Source organism: Diuraphis noxia, unplaced genomic scaffold (genome assembly GCF_037042655.1).
Source record: "Diuraphis noxia isolate RWA-SAM2 unplaced genomic scaffold, SU_Dnox_SAM2 contig0001, whole genome shotgun sequence".
NCBI classification, from domain to species: Eukaryota; Metazoa; Arthropoda; class Insecta; order Hemiptera; family Aphididae; genus Diuraphis; species Diuraphis noxia.
Genome location: NW_028301711.1, coordinates 50,829,678 through 50,851,676, shown reverse-complemented (window position 1 = coordinate 50,851,676; position 21,999 = coordinate 50,829,678). Strand labels below are relative to the sequence as shown.

Sequence of the window (21,999 nt, the reverse complement as noted above, 5' to 3'; positions counted from 1 at the left end):
TTCCAATAGTTTTCAAAAAAAATTGAGAAAAATAAAAAAAAAAATGACAGAAAAACGGGAATTTTTATGCAAAACCAGTTATCGACCAAATTGATTTTTTTATATGGTTGTAATTCGAAAACTAATCACTGTAAATAATTGAAATTTTCACCAAATGTTTATGTTAGTATTATCTATATACAGTTTAATTTTCACAAATTTTTGACTTTTTTGAGTTATTTATAGACCACTGAAATTTTCAATTTTTTTAAAGTGCCGGTAAAAAAATGTTGGACTACCAAAAAAACTTGAAAATTTAATACAAGGTTCCTTATGAGTTGTTATTATTGTAGCTAAAAAAAAAAAAAAATCGTTAATCACAATTTTTTTTTATAAGCGTTTATAGTTCAAACTTTTACGAAATCTGTCGAAAACGTGAAAATTTGCTAGTAATCTTGAAGTTGAAAAATCATAAAATTTTTTGTGTTTATAACTAAGGGTTAAAAATGCAACAATAAGTTTTCTATTAGTTTTCCTTTAAGTAGGTATAGAGAAAACTCGAACATCATTATAGGAAAAATTTTAAGTGCGTTTGAATTTTAAATTTTTACGAAATAGCGTAACGATAATAATTATCCTCAAACGATTTTAAATATTTGTAATTATTCAAAAAGTATAAGTCGTAGATACTTAAAAATTTCACAAATTATTTAGATTGGCATTTTCTTTATATGATTTAATTTTCAAAACATTTTAACTTTTTTTTGAGATATTTATAGCCAAACCGTTTTTGTTATTAACCGGTTTTATCGAAAATGTATACGAACGAAAACAAAAACGGATCCACAATTAGTTATTTTATAAAACGAAAACGAAATAGTTAACCAGAAATATTTTTAGTTCTCAAACGGAAATAATTAAATGCTTAATATAATTATGAATAATAATATTTAATTTTACAGATTTTGTTAAGTTGGTCTGAGGTCTGACTGTGATGTTTGTAATAATATGAAAAATTATAGTGGTATGCACGGACCACAATTTATTAATATTTTAGTCTGGCTCACAGATATATATATATATATATAGTTATTGTGTATATCTGTGGTCTGGCTACTAATTTCCCACCACACTATTTATAGAAAATACGCTATCACTTTTAAAATTAAAGATTAAATTTTAAAAAGGCGGGTAAGACATGGATGTCGCTCTGCTGTATTGTAGGTTACTGTAATGGATGGGATTAAATTTGAATGCAATGAAAGGTATCATTGTATACGAATACGAAATACGATTCTGAACGGAGATGATTTGTCAGTCTAGGATATATTATATTTAAATATTGTCATATATTCTATTTTGAAACAAATATTTTATTTTTCAATTAAGAAGCATTTTGCATACGGTAAATCAATTAGTGTAGTTATCATATAGTTATCATAATTCATAATACCTTATATTATCATAGATATACGAATACCTGGTTTGAGGATAAATCGTTATCATTACGCGATTTCATAAAAATTTAAAACTCAAACGCTCGAAAAAATTTTTCCTATAATGACGCTTCAAATTTTCTCTATAGCTATTTGAAGCAAAACTTATGGAAAACTTGGTGTTAAATTTTATAACCTTAGATATAAATACAAACAATATTATGAATTTTAAACTACAAAATAATTTGCAAATATTCATGGTTTTGACGAATTTTTGTCAATATTTGAAATTCAAATGCTAATAAAAATTTAATTTGAATTTCCGGTGGACATTTTTTTTGTGATAAAGATTGAAAAATTTGTAAGGAATCTTGTATTAAATTTTCAAAGCTTAGATTTAAAAAGAAAATTTTTTATAAATTTCTAGCTTATAATAACTTGCGAATTTTCGTAATTTTTACGTATTTAGACAAAATTTGAACTTTAAATGCTTATAAAAAAAATATGTGACTATACATTTCTTGATTTTTCAACTGCTATTGTAAAAATATATTATGAGCCTTGTATTAAATTCTCAAATCTTAGAATTAAAAAGAAAAACTTTTATGAATTTCGATCTAAGATAATTTGAAAATTTCTGTAATTTTTACGTATTAAGTCAATATTTGAACTTCAAATCCTAATAAAAAAAAATCGTGCCTATGTATTTTTATAATTTTTTAATCACTATAAGAATAACTTATGAGGAACTTTGCATTAAATTTTCAAGTATTTTGATAGGGCCATAAAAATTTTATCAACACTTCAAAAAAAAATTTTCAGAAAAATTGAAAATTTGAGTTGTTTATAAATACCTCAATAAAAGTCAAAATATTTTGAAAATTAAATCATGTAAAGAAAATGCCAATCTAAATAACTGGTAAAAATTTTCAAGTATCTATGACTTATACTTTTTGAATAATAACAAATGTTTAAAATCGTTTCAGGATCGTTACGCTATTTTGTAAAAATATAAAATTCAAACGCACTTAAAATTGTTCCTATAATGATGCTTCGAGTTTTCTCTATAGCTATTTGAAGGAAAACTTATGGAAAACTTAGATTTGTATTTTTAATCCTAAGTTATAAACGAAAAAAATTTTATGATTTTTCAACTTCAAAATTACTTGCAAATTTTCGCGTTTTCGACAGATTTCGTAAAATTTTGAACTGTAAACGCTTATTAAAAAAAATTATGACTTACGATATTTAATTTTTTTTAGCTACAATAAGAAAAACTCATAAGGAACTGTGTATTAAATTTACAAGTTTTTTTGGTCGTCCAACATTTTTTTACCGACAATTCAAAAAAATCGGAAATTTCAGTGGTCTATAAATAACTCAAAAAAAGTCGAAAATTTTTGAAAATTAAATTAAAATCGTTTGAAGATAAATCGTTATCGTTACGCTATTTCGTAAAAATTTAAAATTCAAACGCACTTAAAATTTTTCCTATAATGATGCTTCGAGTTTTCTCTACTTGAAGGAAAACTTATAGAAAACTTAGTGTTGAATTTTCAATCCTTAGTTATAAACGCAAAAAATTTTATGATTTTTCAACTTCAAAATTACTTATTTCGACTAGTTATGCTGTACACAGACACACACAAAAAAAAAAAAAACACATCATTGTAAAATCAATACATTCATCACTTTGTTTAGAATCTAAAAGTCAAAAATTTTTGAAAATTAAACTGTATATAGATATCACTAACAACTAGTGATTAATAAATTATAAAAATACATAGGCATAATTTTTTTTAATTAGCATTTGAAGCTCAAATATTGACTAAATACGTAAAAATTACGGCAGTTATCTTAGATAGAAATTCATAAAAGTTTTTCTTTTTAAATCTAAGATTTGAAAATTTAATACAAGGCTCCTATCATATTTTTACAATAGAAGTTGAAAAATAAAAGAAATATGTATGCATAATTTTTTTTAAAAGCATTCAAAGTTTGAATTTTGACAAAATACGTAAAAATCACGAAAATTCGCAAATTATTTTAAACTAGAAATTCATAAAAAATTTTCTTTTTAAATCTAAGATCTGAAAATTTTTAATAATCTATAATATATCCTAGACAGATGAACTGTCTCCGTTCAGAATCGTTTTTCGTATACAATGATACCAATCATTGCATTCAAATTTAACCTACCCTTGTCAGAGGTCCACCTCCCCCCCCCCAATGTACAGCCAGAGCAATACCCACTTTTTTTACGTCCAATTTTCCTCACGTCCAAACTAAAACGTCCATTTGTCTATCTAGGTATACCCGCGTATACGATCGACTACATTACCACTCGGTATTACTAATCTTATTGCTTGAGAGATCTTATTTATTAAGATGAATTAATTTGTTTCTCGTATTGTGTACACACGTATTAATTGAACATAACTGAAGTATAAAATGCTTTGACTATTTCCAATTCATCTATTAATAACTTATAGTATTCTGATTGTTTTCAACTTTAAAATCATCAATGATTAATTTAAATGTCAATCTAACGATTTCCCAGAACCTATAAAATGTATAAATACGCCACAGGTAACCGGTATAATAATTACCCCCGACCGAGTTCCGGTACTGATTGTACAACTCTTTGACTCGCCGGTACCGGAACGACAACTTCCGCATCCAGTCTACGCCACCACCGCCGCTGGAACCTCCACCACCGGCACCGCTCCTCAGACCACCACCGCCACCCCGCAGACCACTCGCGGCCGGCGGATTGGTGACGGACGCACCACCGCCGCCCGCGCTCATCAGGTGGTGGTGTTGCTGCTGCTGCTGGTGCGGCTGTTGCTGGTACGGCTGGTGCTGGTACTGCTGGTGCTGATGGTGGTGTTGCTGCTGCTGCGGGTGCTGCTGCTGCTGATGGTACTGCAGGTGTTGCTGGTGGTTGTTGCCGGCACTGGCGCCAGCGCTGTTGAAGTGGTGCTGATTGATGAAATGGTGCTGGTGGTGTTGGCTGGAAGTTGTGGATGCGGAAAACCCGTCGGCGCCAAAGTCGTAGCCAGATAGGTCCTGGCCGTTGTCGTCGGACGCGGCGTCATCAATGTGCTGCGCCTGGTCTCCACCACCACACTCCTACGCACAACATGGTTATGAATTAAATAATGTATTTATATTCACAGATCTATTATAATATAACTATAAATTCCTGTGACTTCCTACATCCACAGTCTTTTTGAAGCCCGGAAAATGGCCGAATTATCTTATCAAAAAAATCGATGTAGCTTTTAACCGTCGTATGGTTGGGGTTAAACATTGTTTTTTTTTCTTTTACGGTCACGGCTACAGTAACGGTAAAAAAAAAAAAAACAAAACAGTGGTCTTAGAAATATATTTTTTTCAATATAGATAGGTATTTTATACATATAGTTTTCGGATCACTGTTTTTTTTTTTTTTTTTTTTTTTTTTATCATAACGGTTTTCATTGACAAAAACCAAATTGAATTGATAAGCTAAGTCCTACCAAGGTAATCGTTGGATAAAATCCAATTTGTTGATTTATTTTGGTTATTGTCTTATCACATTTCAATGAACACTGTAAACATAGAGCTATTATTTGATTAGAAAAGTCGATCATTTTACTTACTTTAAAATTATAGAAAGTCGTTATTATAATTAGGATAATGTTTGTCATTCGATTACCACTCACCTCGATTTCGTTGAAAAAGAAATTCTGGTCTGCCAACGTGAATATCATTTCCTCCATCCGGTACCCGAGCTGCTGCATGACTCGCTGGTCCTGTACAAATTATTAATGATGAACAACTATTGACAAAAACGAACAGTACCCTACACTGTACATATTAATAAATGATTGTAATTGTTTAGGTGGGTATTTAATTTATGGGCTGTATGAGTTCAACACTTCGTTCAGTATAAAAATTATATTATAGATAACTAAACTATAAGTGAGAAATGTATTGATTTTACAATGATGTAGGTATGTTTTATTTTTATGTCTGTCATCACGTTTTAGAGTAGAAATATTGCTTTGAATTTTGACTTTCGACCCTCTTTGAAAAGAAAAATTCATCTAGTTGGTACTTTATGGGGTCATAAATAACATATTTCAGTAGTTTTCAAGAAAAAACCCAACATAAGGTTCTTCATAACTTTTACTTTAAATAATTTTAAAAAAAACGTGTCTATAATCATGCTTAAAAGATAATTATTTGAATAAAAAAATAATATATCACAATTTATATAGCTACATACCTATATGTAATATAATATTATCCTAGACAGTCAAATCATCTCTGTTTGGAATCATTTTTCGTATACAGTGATACCTGTCATTTAAATTTACCACATTCGTTATAGTGACTTACTCTCCATCTCTACTATAAAGCAGAGCGATACACACTTGCCCACTTTTTATAATTCTTATAATTACATATAAAATGTTTAAACCGATTTTTTTTTATTTCAAGATACATATTTATTTTTTCAAACTTTTAACTGTACCAATATTGTAGTATTGTAAGGTAAGAAATACACATAATACCATATGGAATAACGTACCTTTCCGTGAGCCGCCGCGTATCCACCCGTTAACAATGAGTTGAACACGATGATAGTCTCGTCCAGGTCCCAAACGAACACCCTGTCCAGCGGCGGGCTCTGCTGCTGTTCCGTGGCAACTGCAGCCACTGCCGCAGCCGTCGCCGACGCCGACACGACTGGAGGGCCGCCTGTGCCGAATTGCTGCTGTTGCATGTGCGGGTGGTGGTGTGGGTGCGTGTGGTGTGGGTGCAATATCAATGGTTGTTGCTGCTGTTGCTGCTGCTGCTGCTGTAGCGCCGCCGCAGCCGCAGCTGAGAGACCGCCAGCCGCCGTGGCCCCGGCCGACCTCCGACCCCGACCGCGACCACCCCCGCAACGGCCGGTTGTTCCACCACCTCCACCTCCGCTGACCGTGTCATTTATGGCCGCTGATGACGCTGTCCTTCTGGACTTGCCAGTGGACGGCGAAGACAACACTGCCCCTGCGGTAGGATCTACCACCGCCGCAGCAGCTGCGGCCGCAGCAGCCCTCAGTTGCATCAAGGCGGGTGTAGAAGGACTATCTGCGACACGATACGAAAAAAAATTGTTATTCGAAATAAAATTGCAGTGCAAATTATATGGAAGAAAAATGACGACACTATCGTTATATTACTACCTATTATATTATAATATTCGTTTTTCCACTTTTTCTGCATTATAATTAATAGTTATTTATTTAGTGGTGCATGTATGAATAAAATAGATGAGGAAGGGGGGCCGACCAAATCGATATTATTTAATTTAAATAAGATATTCAAGCTTTTTAAAACATTTGTTTTTGGTAGTTCATCATTGTCATAGCCAGAGAAGTTGGGACTTACTCGTCATGCTCACTGCTATATAACGCATACAGTGGTACCGTTAGTAAGTTGCATATGGGGGGGGGGGGGCAATAAAATACGGAAAAAATTGAAGTGACATATTACTACCACCCTTTTTCATCAATTGCGTCCCTAGTGTACATATACAAGCCACCGGAAACGAGCGATATAAATTATACTGACCAGACGCCGGCGAAGCTGAGGTTAACGAAGGAACGCCGCCGCTGCCGATCACCATCATCTGGTGATGGTGCTGTTGCTGCATACTATGTTGCTGGTGAGGCGTGGACGGCACGACCGGTGGCAGTAACATATGCTGCTGTTGTGGCTGCTGATGATGGCCACCGTGATGGTGGACGCCGTGGTGTCCTTGGCCACCAGCACCACCGCCATACAGCGCCGCCGCCGCAGCGTAAGCAGCAGCCGTGGCCGCAGCGGCGGTTGCTGACGATGATGACGAATATCCACCGTTATCAGCAGCAGTGGTTACTACATCGTCGTCATCGTCATCTCCAGCGCCAGCGCCGTCACTGACGCCATGTTGCTGGTGCTGCAGGTGATGGTGTTGCTGTTGGTGATATTGTGGGTGAGCGAGGGCGGCTGCGGTGGCGGCAGCCGTGACCGGTGAGAACTGTTGCCGCTGTTGTTGTTGCTGTAAGTATTGCGGGTGGTGTGGATGCGCAGCCGTAAACTGCTGGTGCTGTTGCTGCTGCAGATGGTGATGGGCCGCAGCACTGGTGAGTTCGTGATGGTGATGCTGGTGATCGATGAGATGCTGTTGCTGCAGCTGTAGCTGATGATGGTGGTGGGGGTGATGGCGTGATAAGTCTTCGTGCTGCTGCTGTTGCTGCTGGTGCTGCTGATGTTGATGCTGCTGCAACAGTTGCTGGTGCTGGTGCTGTTGCTGTTGGTGCTGATGCTGGTGTTGGTGGTGCAATTGTAGTTGAAGCTGCAAGTCACCACCGATTTGCTGCTGCTGCTGCTGTTCGTGAAGCAGTAATGGTGGTGGTGGTAGTGGTAGTGCTGTCGTCGCCACTGATGAATGATGATGTTGGCTTCCTACCGCGTCTGAGCCGTAGTAACCTGTGGCCGCGGTTCCGCCGGTCTGGAGCTGCGACGGGTGCGAGTGTTGGTGGTGTTGCTGCTGCTGTTGTTGTTGCTGTTGTTGCTGTTGCTGCTGCTGGTGATGTAAGAGGAGCAAGTGGTGATGATGGTGTGGATGAAGGTGATTTCCAACGCCGCCTATCATGTCGGCGAGACCCACTGACGTCGCTGAAGAGGGATAACCATCGCCAATGCCGCTGTATCCGACACCGGAAACTGTTGTCGTCATATCGTAATCATCCTGTTACAAGCACACACAGAATTTAATAATTTAAATACAGTCAATAATGACTCCATTTCTATTTATTCATTATTACGATTTTAATATCAATATTATAAGTAGCTACTATAAGAGGAATAATTGGTATCAAATTGAGAGCAGAATATTGAATGCACAACAATTTAACAAGGGGAAAAGCGTATTGAACAATAAGTTCGAAAAGTAATACATTTTTCAAACAATATTTAAATTTTAACAAGACGTTCCAATTAAGTATTTTAAAAGTTTATACTTTTTGAATTGAAAATATTTTTCTACAACTGGATAAACCTTACTTGACAAAAATAATGTTATTTCAAAAGATTGTTAAAAGCAAACAACATGATTTAAATAAATGTTTTTACAATCAACATTTTTCTAAAAAATAGATTTACAAATTGGTTATTATTAGAATTTAAATTAAGTGTATCATATTTAAATTTTTTATTCATTGAGTTTAAAAAAAAAAATTAAAAATATTGATTTCAAAATAATTTATTTTATTTGTCTGGATTTTCTGCCGTTTCATTCTGCATAAGTATAATGTCATCTGATATGATATTATACGAGATACAAACATGCAGTAGTCTATATTAAAATAATATTAATTTTATCGCTCTTTAGTATATACCTGTTGGCTCTCAGCGGTGGTACTCGTGGTGTTGGTGGTGATGGACGACATCGGTACCGAGGACGTCGGCGGTGGTGGCGGTGGAGGCGTCGAAGACGACGACGAGGACGTCGTGGCTGGGTCGACTTTGATCGACCCAAGCGTGACCGGGGGCGGTGGTGGAGACGAAGAAGACTCGCCGCCACCGATGGCCACCGGCTGTCTACCCGAATCTATCATCATCATCATGTCCACGTCGTCGTCGTCGTCGTCTTCGTTCACGTTCACGTCACCGCCAACACCCGCACCGTCACCGGTGCTGTCCGCCGTCACGTTGGCAGTCACGTCGCTACACGTGCTCGCGCCAACTCCGCCGCTGACCACGTCAGTTTCGTCGTCCGTCTCGTTCAACAACCGGTTGGCGTCTGCACCACTGGCGTCGGCGTTCCGCTGATCACGTCCAGGCCGCCTTTGACCGCGGTTACCGTCGCTATCGTCACCGGCGACACCACCACCGCTGTCACCGTCTTCGGTGGCCTCTTCTCCGTCGTCGTCGTCTTCGTCGTTGCCGCCGTCGTCGTCTCCGTCGTCGTGGTGATTTTGGTGATGGTGTTGCTGGTGTTGGTGCATCCGCCGTCTGCTCCTCCGCCGCTGATCGTTGTCGTCAGCGACGACCACCTCTTCCTGATGCAACTGTTGGTGCTGTTGCTGCCGCACCAGCTGAAGATCAAAGTCGTCGCGCATCCGACCGAACCCCGATGACGCTTTTAGTACGCTAATTTTCGTGTCCGAAATCTGTGGAAACAATCAAATATTAAGTTGAATTTTAGTAGAACCTTGGTAACTTTAGCATACGAGCCATATCCTAACAATTCTAACGCGTTCGCAGTGTATAAAATAAAGAGGCTTAATAGACTTTAAAATCGATTTTTTTTTAACATAGGGATCGTTAATGATTTGATAATAATATTGTTGATATTATATATTTGTTTAGAAAGACATAACACGGTACTTAGTTCTTTAGTACTTTGTGTTGTATACTCTTTATGCCTTATGCTATAGAGTCTAACTATAGTATAGACTAAAAGTATAAAACAAATAAATGGTATTTCAAATGAGTTTCTTATATAACAATTATTAATACTTTTTTCTTTATTTAAAGTAATTTTTTCTTAAAGTTTTATAGAGCTACAAAATCCTAGCCCTAATAATAACTCGACCATAATTATAACACACTAGATAAATTTTTAATATGATTATAAATCATTCTGACTGATGTTAATAGGAGGAATCATTCTAAATTTAGGTTGTGGTGAACTATTTTTTTTTTTTAAACCTCATCCCTCTATGTATTATTAATTTACAATATTTTCGTTGCCTATTGTATATCATAAATATTACTAGTTTTGAAATTTACAATATGATGCATAAATGATAAATATTTAAATTATGATAGATAAATAATAATCTACTTTAATATTCTATCTTCTCTATTTTTTTACTTGAAATGTAGGTTAGTAACCTACCAACTAACACATACATAATATTATCTTGGGAATAATCAATAAATCTGTGGTATTTTAAAAACAAATAAATAAAGACGTGTTTAACACATTATTATGATACGATGACAAGACCGTGTAGAAAACTCCGGGAATAGGTATGGTAGAATAGTATAACGTACATAAAAGTAAATGACCTGGCAAGTATAGTGAATAAAATAAAATATTTTTATTTCCAGGTTGAGACGGATCAGCTAATGATAAAATCGGATATTTAATGAAAATAAAAATTATTGTTTTCAAAAAATAGTTTCAATGAGATGAATCCAGACTATAAACTGTGGGAAAACGTTTTATTTTTACATTTTAATGAACTTTGTATACAATAAATAATGATATTTCAAGAAACTGTAAGAAATAAACTAATTATATGACTTACAAAAATCTTTCATCACACCTAAACTCAAAATTTCTTCACTCTCGTGCAAATCTATAACTAGAAATCCTATACGCGTCGTTTGAAATTCCATTGATGCAGAGACCTACTTAAATAAATATACAACAAAATTATAACCAAAGAAAAAAACAAATTGTATACCATCACTAGATGGCCTCCATTCTCATATAATTCTGTAAAAAAATTCTGCATCTATTCTGTTAAAATAATTTCTTATCATTCACACAGCATAAGAAACATAGATTGTACGTTTTTAAATAAAAAAATTTCTTTACAACCACAATTTTTCAGTCTCTCCTAAACTTTATATTATAATTATCTCTGATACCTATAATTAATCAAACTCTTTTCACCTCTTTTGCTGATGACACAGAAATACTTACAACAAATATAATTCTGATATCGCATCTCAAAATCTAAAGTTACATGTAAATAAAATAGATAGGTAAATTTTCCAAAAATTGGAAGATCAAAATCAATGATAAAAAATCAGCTCAAGTAAACATTTTTATAAATAATTAATGGAATGCCCGTCTCCCCCACTAAAATTCAATAAAACATACAAACTAATTCACTTCACCAGTAAACCAAATATTTAGGTATCACCCTGAATAAAAGATTAACGTGTTCAAACTATCATCAGGTCAGTATGGTCATAGGGCATCCAAATTTGGAGCTCAGGTAAACCTGCAAACATTCACCCTATCCTAACATTTCAATCAATTACCCTAAGACTTATTACTAGTGCTCCGTGGTACATAAGAAATGCAGCTCTTCATAATGACCTAAAAATTCAAACAATAAATGAGCTTGCTAAAAGCCACTACAAAAGTTTCCACTCTAAACTAAATTATCATGTAGACCGTTTAATTAAAAATATATACACTCTCACGTTACAAATTCGACGTCATCTTAAAACAATCTGGTATAGATTGAGACTTTTTAAAATGGAAGAAAAAAATATTTAAAATAAAGTAAAAAATAATATTAATTCTGAGGTTCTGTCATTGAAATTAGTGAACGAACATTTGGTATGTCTCACGTGTGTAAGACGAAGAAAACAAATGCATGGGAACCGTCTCCTTGACTATCCTCCACTAACTTAACGCGATTTTGTTCACCTAATTGAACTGAACTTGAACATTAATTGTGTTCATACAAATATTACTGTCCATTAACTATAATTTTTGACCACTTATTTGATTATTTAATCATTCAAATCATAACTTTAGAATAGTAATAAGTGCGATGATTTAATTTAATGTGTATTATATAATGTTATTTAAGTTGCAGTGATGAAAAACATAAGCTTCTGTAGGTATAATATAATACAGTAAGTTCTATAAACAGATTTCACATTGAAATTCGCCTCTTTAAAATTAATTATAAATATATAAGGTACAACGTTAAGACTGTAGCCTGCTAAAGTTACAAGGCTGTATCATATGGCTCATGACATTATTTCTAATTAGCTTGATGCATAAAACATTGAATAAATACATTTAAATAGGTAATATTGTAAATTCAATCTCCAAATTCACCACCTTAGCTTTTAACTATTATTAAGTCCATCAATTGTTTACAATTTGTCTATAAGCGAGATAAAACTACTGTAGTATAGACTATAGAGTTTACTACACGAACAGTACCTCCGAATTTATTTTTATTTGACGACTTGGGGGTGAGTGCTTATAAATTCGAGAGGATTGAATATATAAAATTAATTTACAATATCGTTTCATGTTTTCAATAATTTTAAACATTTTAGCATAGAATCAGAGGACCCCAAAATCATGCATATCTAAACTATAGGTGTACATAATATATATATATATATATTTATGCTGCAGTTGCAGTGCTAGAAATAAAAATAATTTTGCAGTAAAATATGTGTGTAGATATTATAATTTCCCGTTCGTTAATTGCTATTAGTCGCAAATGGTATAAAGATTCGCAAGTGTCTGTACAGGCAGGAAACGGAGATGAAAAATTGCACTTCGATGTTGGGCGTAAATCGCCTTATAGGCGGCAGTGCCGGAAGTCGACGATAACCGCATCAATAATGTTTATAAGCGGATTACACGACGGCGTGCACAGGAAACGAAAGATTATATACAGCAGACGTTACAAATTATATAGATGTAGCAGTATTATAACTTTATAAGTGTTATAACTTATTATTATGTAATTATGTACTTGTCAGAGGTCGTTTATTGTTTGCGAGATTACACTATGCCTATTGATGCGAAAGACACTTTGACTAGGAAGTCGGAGAAATAGTACTAAATACACGTGATGAAGTCATTTTATAATACCATAGGTATATATTATGAATATAATACCTCTTAATATCGGATTGAGATAATATTATAGCACTTTGAGAAAAATCGAACTTTTAGGTATATCATTAACTGATTTCCAAGCATTGATCGAGTAGTAGGCGAGCGCTACCTACTACCTTTTTATTATAAGTGTACCTAAGGTTAGAAATACCAATTTTATAAATGTTTCTTAATAAATACCAAGTTACCATCACATATCACATATTTTATTTTGTGGTATGTATGATTGTACAACTTCTGAAATCTTATCGATGTATTCATTAAGTTTAGCGGATCCATGGAGGTCAGTTTAAAAATTACATAGGTAGTAGTTACAATGGTCACTGTTTAGAGTGCTCCATGGTTATAAGAACCAACCATTAATAGCGCTCAGAAATACCAGGAACAAAATTTATCTATCTGTTATTGGACCAATGTGCGTTGATAGTTTGGACTAAATATTTTTATTACATAAAAAATGCTATATTGATGTATGAGAATTTTCTGATCATTACAAATACTTCTGAACAATCGTCGACAACACGTAGTTGCTTATTTAGATTTTCATCGTAGCAAAGAATTTAAATGAAACATGTTTTTACATTATAATTATTATTTGTCTATCATCAACCAAAACAAAAAGGCATTTTTCTTTAAATCCGAACCCTATAATAATGCATTGTATGAATTATAATATTGTGCATATCCTTTTTATTAAATTTATATCCTGTATAGAAGATAAATTTTCTAATAAACCTACCTAATAATTATGAATATATTATGTTTAAAAAAAAAAATTGATATATGATAAATGTCATATAACGTAATTTAGGTCATGTCAATATATTAATTTATTGTGACAAACATGACTAATAACACTCTTATTGTTTTTACCACGTAATTAATATTGACAAAGTGAAATAGTATTGTAAGTAATTCTTAAGAAATTTACTAACTGCAGGTGTTCTTAAGTCATACGTTGTGAATATAAAAATAAAATTGCATAAGCGTAATATAATCTGATTTTTTATTATTAAATTGTTCGCGGTGTTTTCAAACGTTTGTTGATAATATAACTATCACACAATTTAGCATAGTAATATGATAATATAATATTATGTTAATAAATGTATTAAAATTATTTATCATTGCATAATAATGTTATTATTATTATAATTCATTAATCATCAACCACCGTGACCCGTGAGAAAATGATGGTCACGGATGTTATTCGTGATAACTATTTAAAAAAATATGTTACTATAAGTATCAGATTTTTAACACAATATAATTAAAGTAGTATAAAAATTAAAGTTTTACTAATTAATGTTCCTCGTTTTTATGGAATTCATAAATCTTAGAAAACTAAATGCAAAAACAGTGCATACTACTATTTTATATGCGTACAATTTTAGAACTGATATCTAGGTATAACTGCAATTAATGTAAATATGGGTGTATATATTATATAGAAATATGCAAAGCAACTTCTCAAAAACAACATACGCATGAACTTGAAATTTCGACAGTAGTTCCTTCTGCAATGCTCTTTATCCTATATATTTGCAATAAGAATGGACTCAAACAAATTCTCAGTTCAAAGATGAACAAATACAGAAATTTATATAATACATAAAATCCATTTACCACTCACTCATCGAGTAGGTAGGTATTAAATAATATCGTATGTACTCTACCCATCCTATCAGTATGTATATTCATGTATATTTTAAGCTGGAAGATCGTCGATATAGGTACACGCCTGAGCTAATTCTGGTTATAAAAATTAGATAAAAACTATAATAATATTATGTATCATTGCAGAGTGGCACGTGTAGTTAAATAGTGCGCAATTTTCTGCCCCTCGGAATTGAAAGATAAGAAAATATAGGTTAGTCCAGGGGTTTTTAAGCTTTTATTTAAACCTGATCGAAGATTTAAAAAAATCGAGAAACCTATAAATTTCTTTCGAATACTTCATTTTTATAAAATATCTCATTATCAAAGTATTCTTATCATATAATCATTATTTTATATTAAAAATCACATAAGTAGGAACATAAAAACGTACACATTTATATTTAATTATACCACACATAATTATTCATAAAGATGTAATATTTTTATTTTTATATAGATCTGCTGACACGAGTATCGTGGACCCATCACCAACTATAGTGACCACAGTTAGTTTAAGAACCACTGCGAGTTAGTACAGTTAATAGGTGGTCCATATTACTCGACTCTATAGTCTATACCCTATACCAGGCGTGGCCAACTTTAAAAGACTAGGGATTGACCTCTGAGTTTTTTAAGGTTGTCGCGATCGACCAAAAAAAAAAAGATCAATAAACAAAACAAAAATTAAAAATTAATGATTAATTAAATAGAAGTACAGTAGGGTCTCGATAATCCGAACGAGATTGGGGAAAGGGGTCGTTCGGATTACCTATGGCTTAAAAAAAAAAATCAATTTTATTGTAATTTAAAATATGAAATTTTATTTTAATTTGTATTAGTCGTGTAAAAACTCGTAATTTTAAAAGACAATGAATACATAAAAATATTTATATAATTACGAGTATAATTATGAACTTTACCATTTAAAATTTTATTTTTCTGTACATTGGTTCCCATTATGGATTGGTATGCCTTGTCCCACATAATTGAAAAACTTTATTACCGGAAAATATTATTTATAAATACATACATATGTACATATTATGGCGATAAGATAATTCTCAAGCCCGTTCGGATTACCGCGTCTTTCGGATTGGCCTTTTTTCGGATTATCGAGACCCTACTGTATTATTATATTATTATTGACTATTGTACACAAATATTATTAACACGCTTAATTTTGACAATTTCACACAACATGTAATTTAATATATTTAATTAAAACTATTTCGATTATAACTATACTAATATAAAATATCACTGTATACTCATTTTCAGAATTATTTATTTCCTTTTTCTAAATCTGATTTTTATATTATGGGGATAAGTATACAAAGATACACGCATTTACAAAAAAAAAATAATAATAATAATAATAATTTTTTTCTGAAAAAAAAATCAAAAATTAAAAAAAATGCCAAATGGTGTCGCGATCGACTCTAATTCACCTATACCGATACCTATATTATTACGATCGTATAGGTATCCTGTTAGGACCTAACCTAACCTAGCCTCCCGGTGCCCGGTATACCTATTAGACATTGTATTGCATTATATTTATCAGAAAGGATCCACCAGATTTTTATGACTCAAGTCTAAAGTATAGTATTTGTTGTGATTGAGTTATGTTTTCTGCAGATGGTTGAGAAGTGGGGATAATAGAAGCAGCAGTTATAGAGACGTAATTTTGAACACATAACACTTTCGATTTTTTTTATATTTGATAATATTAATTTGTTTTTATAAGATATCATTAGGACAAGAATATTTTAGATATATATAAAATAGACGAACATGATTATATTTTTATTCTAACAGCAAATATTATGCGTACCTACTTTTTGAACACTCGTAAATTTGTATATACCTAGTACTGCCCAATTAATAACCTAAGTACCTAACAATACTTAATTAATGTTTAAACATTAACTAGTTAAAGTATGCATTAAAATAATTTGAGTTAATATCATGTTAATGTTTAACTGCGGTTAAAACTAATAAATAATTCGTATTTTATTTTATCAACTGCGTTGGTATACAATTAAATAGGTAGCACAAATGAATAAAGTATACTCCTTGATTTAATAATTTAGTTGACACAGTATGATCGTTTAAATAAACGCTACAGATAGTTTAGACCTAAAATCTACCAACTAACAATCCAGATAACAATTTAAAATAACTAATTAATTTTTTTTAACCGAGTTAAATACATATTTTTTTCCATATTAAAAGCTAAATATTATATTGTCTGTTAACCTTCAGCTTATAACACTCTCTAACGATTTGATATAGCGTCGACTTCACTAAACTAATTCGATTTAGTATTTGTCATTATTGGCTCGCCGAACAAGACCCGAACACACGAACTATATTATAAGTAATATGAATTAAATATAGGATATCACAATAATATTAAATTTGTATGCCATATTGATTTGATATACTCGTGCAAATAGTATAATACTATAATAATACGTACCTAGTACCTGTCTAATGCACTGGTAGGTATATTATAATGTGAAATTTCGTCGTCGTAGCCAGCGCTGGTTTTCGGAAACGACGACTCGAGAGCCGTGTGAAACGAAGGAATAATGATAATACGAATACGAATAATAATGTACAGAAAAAATACGGACGAGTGGAAAAAATAAATAAAAAAATACGGAAAAAAAGTGTGACACGGTCGCCGCCGAGACGGGCGACGGGGCCCACACACGCCGCCGCGACAACGATGATGATGTTATCGGCGTGCATACATCACCGAGCGCGGCGATGGCGGGGCGGGTAGGTGACACGCGTCGTCGAACTGGGTTTTTCGTGGTCGTCGCATTCGTTTGTATTTTTTTTATTTTAATTTAATTTTTTCGTTTTGTCTTTTACGCATTAAACGCGCGTAAAAATAATAATAATAATAACGATGATGATAATAATAATAATAATAATAAATTCCTGACGTTCGACGGCCCAGTCGGTGCGTATTTCGTGTTTGTGTGTGTGTGTGTGCATGCTTGTTTTTTGTCCTCTGTATTTTCTATGGCATCTCCGCCATACCATCCAGCAGGTCTTGCTGTAGCACACTGTAGAGTTGAGGAAGTTACATATTTTGGAAAATTTAATCACATTACAAATTACCTTTCAAAATTGTAATCAAATTGTTCCTGAGTTGTTTTTTTTCTACTATTTATTCAAGTTATAGTAATTTATTGATTTGAAGAAATAACTCCATTACAATATTAAAGTTTTTGTTTCTTAATATCAAAAATATCACTAGAGTAACTCTAGTAAAGTTTAACAACCATGTTGTAAATACATTAAATATACATTCGTAGCATTGAATTTAACACGCGATAATATACATAATTTGTTTAAGAACACAAGAAGACAATAATAATGGCTAAACCGATAATAATTTATTCGTATTATATTTCTAAAATATAAAACAATACATTTTAAAAAGTTACTAATTAAAACTACAACTTTTTAAGAATAAAACTTTTTTATGAAATAGTAAGTCTATTATAAATATGTTTTTGCCAGAAAATATTTTTTTATGATATATTTATACATAATATATTATCAATCGGTTCATAAATACGTAAAAAAAATTAAGTAATGACCAGCTATATAGTAATTTTATTACAAAAAAAAAGAATTTTGTTATAGTAAGGAACTTATAACTAACTTATATACTAACTAAAGAAAATTGAGTGTTCATCGTTATGTCGTGATATACGGTCGACAGTCGGTCGGTGGTCATGGTGTGGAAAATAAGGGCCATATTTATAGTCAATTATTAAGAATAAGTATTGCTTAAGTCCTTGACTTAAATGAGACTCATGAATAATTCTTGAGCTTAAAAAAATGAAAAATACAACTTATTTAGAAGATTTTAAAAAGGCTGGTCTCGTCAATGCTTAAGAATTTCTTTTAATGATAATGACATAATAATACGAGGTATGTTTATGATTATTTTTGTTTTTGATCATATCACATTGAATTTATAAAAATTAAAAATATGGATGTAATATAGACTTTTTAGAATTACTTAGTTTTTACTATCATGATACTGAAGAAAATAATGAACGTGTTCCTAAACGATACATTAGTCTTGCTATCTTCCAACAAAAAACACAAAAACCAGATAAACACACGTTGATTCGTACGATTTTACATTATTATTATTATGCATATGATTTCTGTCGTTGTCATTGATTTTGGTATATTATAGTTTTATTTTTTTCTCCTTTTTCGCTCCCCGCGCTGCAGATGACGACGCCGTGTATTGGCGTAATCTAGAGAGTAGAGGGGGCGGCAACTACCACTTCAAATATTTCGCTGAGAGGGCAATAGTGTCTTTTTGCCCACCCCTTGTCATAAGTTTAAAGTAACTTTATTTTAACAAAAAATATACTATAGCACAATGCATCGTACCTATATTATATACGATAATATATAAGGTAATACATAGATAAATAAGATGCATAGAGTAATAATTAGTTTTAATAATTAGGTTTATATGGTTATGATATATATTGCAACATTGAAAGGAATAGAGGAGTTGATTTTGATAAAGTAATAGATGAATTTGATTATAATGCATCAATTCGTGATGGTCGATGACTTGTAGGTATTGAAATAAAATATTTACTATAAAAATTGTAATAAATTGTAATAAGACGTAATCTGTTTTATATACGTTTTATTTGTTAGCACGTACGCATAAGTTTTTGACCTGTTCGTATTCACATATTGACCGTCTAAAACTCTAAAAGATCAAATTATTATTTAGTTACCTGCAACAGCAACGTCAAAAGCCGAATTTACACTACACTCGCCTTGTAATCGACTGTAAGTTGTAGGTAACAATTGTTATCAATATTTGTATATTTATATATAATATGTAGGTACGAGACACGAAGACACGACACGGTGCGCAGGTATAGTGTGGTCCCGGCTTAAGACGATTTTATTTTAATTACCACTTCGTTTCACTGCGACTACCGGTGGCGTTACGATATCGCGGCACAACCGGTCATTATAATCACATAAACTATAAAGTGCCACACCCGGTTTGTCGTTCGACGACTGCGTCGTGTAAATTATTTTTTATTTATTATTTCAATAATGTTTATATACATATTGTAAAATATACTTGCATACTTACTACACTGTAAAGACATATTAATTTAACATTACATCGTTTTTGTGTCTCTATTAGCAACAACGACCATTATTATTAATAATAGTATACAGTGCTAACGCTAAGCAAATAAATTGCCACATTGGGCACTACAAGAATAAAATAAATAATAATAAAACTATGGTTCATATATACGCTTTTTTGATCTTATATGTTTGAGTATTTTCCTGTGTTTTTTTTATCTTCCGACCCTCCCGCTTACCGTTTTTTCCTTATGTATAATATCGTATATAAGGGATCCTGTAGGTATCCTCGTGGAAATATGAACATATTGTATTAAATATATAATATGTATATTGTATACATTGCGCATGTGACCGCCCAAAGAGAAGTGATGTTTTCAAAAGGCCAAAAACCACAAATGACTAGCGGATATACTAGTTACTTTGCTAAACTTTTTTGCAATTAACATAGAAAAAAAAGGTGAAAGGGTGTACACTGTACAATATGGTTGCCAATAGAACGTACACCTGATAACTGAAATATCAATGATAAAAATTAAATTTTTGTAGAAATTATTGAATTTTTGTTTACAAAATTAAAATCAGCCCAGCCTATATTATGTTCTACAAACTTATTAGGATTTAGGGTAGATATATTGTATATATTGTATACCTAACCTAACCTAACCTATGATATTATTATTGATACGTCGAGCATTTCTAGGCTATACGAGTATGTATGATTGACTCGCATTCAGTATAATTTACCATATGGTACTTATCATCTACTTGTCACACACACTGACTGCACGTTATCAAAATACTAGCTGTCATTTAAATGTCTCTTTAGTTTCCTCCATGAAACATGTCCGACTGTAGATCCCTTAGTAAAGCGACCAGTGTACAATAATTGTACTAACAGATACTTAGGTACACGATAACGTGGGATTACAATATTTCAGTAAAGTAAAATACAATTTAATATTCATTTTTATATTTGAAATCTGATTATAGTGCGTTATAACCATTATATAACTATTATCAGGTATAGCTGGTTTACATTAATAATAAACGCCATCGTCATTACCATCATTCATTGCCATACACAGAATTGTATTAAGCTGTAAAGTATATTGTATTATTATCACATAATATAGCTAGGCGAGCACAAATATCTGCGGATGGCGGATACAGTATGTTATAAAAAATAAGCAACTCAAATTTATTATCACCAGCCATATTTTCAATAATTACCAGATAATATTGTAACGAAAAAATATTTTAATACCTATTTAATATATTATCAGTGATCTATGAATTTATTATTATCCAAGACTAATACATAATATATGGCTATATTAATATTATTATATTAATTTTAAATGTTTTTTTTAAATTTTAAATGTCTCATGGTAAAATGTAATGGTTTGTAATGATAAGCTAATATTTATTTTTTGCTTGAAATATTTTCAGGGTGTTATATTTAAAACATCTACAGGTTGTATATACAACATCATTCAACGCCAAAATTCACTGATTACTAAAATTCAAAGATAACCCGCCGTAAATAAAACAATAAAGGACAAACAATAAGTAAAATTTGTAGCAGTTGCAGTTTTCAACAAAATCATAATATATTCATATATTATATAATAAAATGATAGTGTATGAGAGTATGACGTATAATAATATTATCCAATACTAAAAGCAACCGATTAGTATTATGATATACTTAATTATTTATGATAATAACATTAATTATCTATAATTATTTTTGTTTTGTGTAAATATTATGTAAAAAATATTTTAACTCAAAAACTAAGAATATAGTGGGTGCTGCATAATGTTATATAGTTAGGTATAGGTGCATAACTATTCTACTATTCGTGGTGTTAATATAGAAAATTTCCTAAACGGATACAATGTATTCTATTCCATTATATTTCTATCTTTTAAATTTAAGGAAATATGTTTAAGTTTCATTTTTAAATTATATTGCTATGGCTATTTAGTATTTATTTTACTGTAGTTTAGTTCATTTATATAGGTAACCGTTACATAATACCGTAATGTTATAAGCTC

At 32.0% G+C, this 21,999-nt stretch overlaps 1 protein-coding gene across 1 annotated transcript in view; it reads right to left on the bottom strand.

Moving 5' to 3' along the window:
* The window catches only part of eya (eya transcriptional coactivator and phosphatase 2), a 36,517-nt gene that overhangs the window by 7,121 nt on the left and 7,397 nt on the right, over nt 1-21,999 (bottom strand). Inside the window, exons 2-6 of the mRNA XM_089216056.1 lie at nt 8,834-9,607; nt 7,023-8,184; nt 5,995-6,539; nt 5,123-5,212; nt 4,025-4,547 (exon numbers count right to left, since the gene is read on the bottom strand). Coding sequence (XP_089072182.1) covers nt 4,025-4,547; nt 5,123-5,212; nt 5,995-6,539; nt 7,023-8,184; nt 8,834-9,556 — 3,043 coding nt within the window. The 5' untranslated portion in view covers nt 9,557-9,607. The remainder of the gene's footprint in view (nt 1-4,024; nt 4,548-5,122; nt 5,213-5,994; nt 6,540-7,022; nt 8,185-8,833; nt 9,608-21,999) is intronic.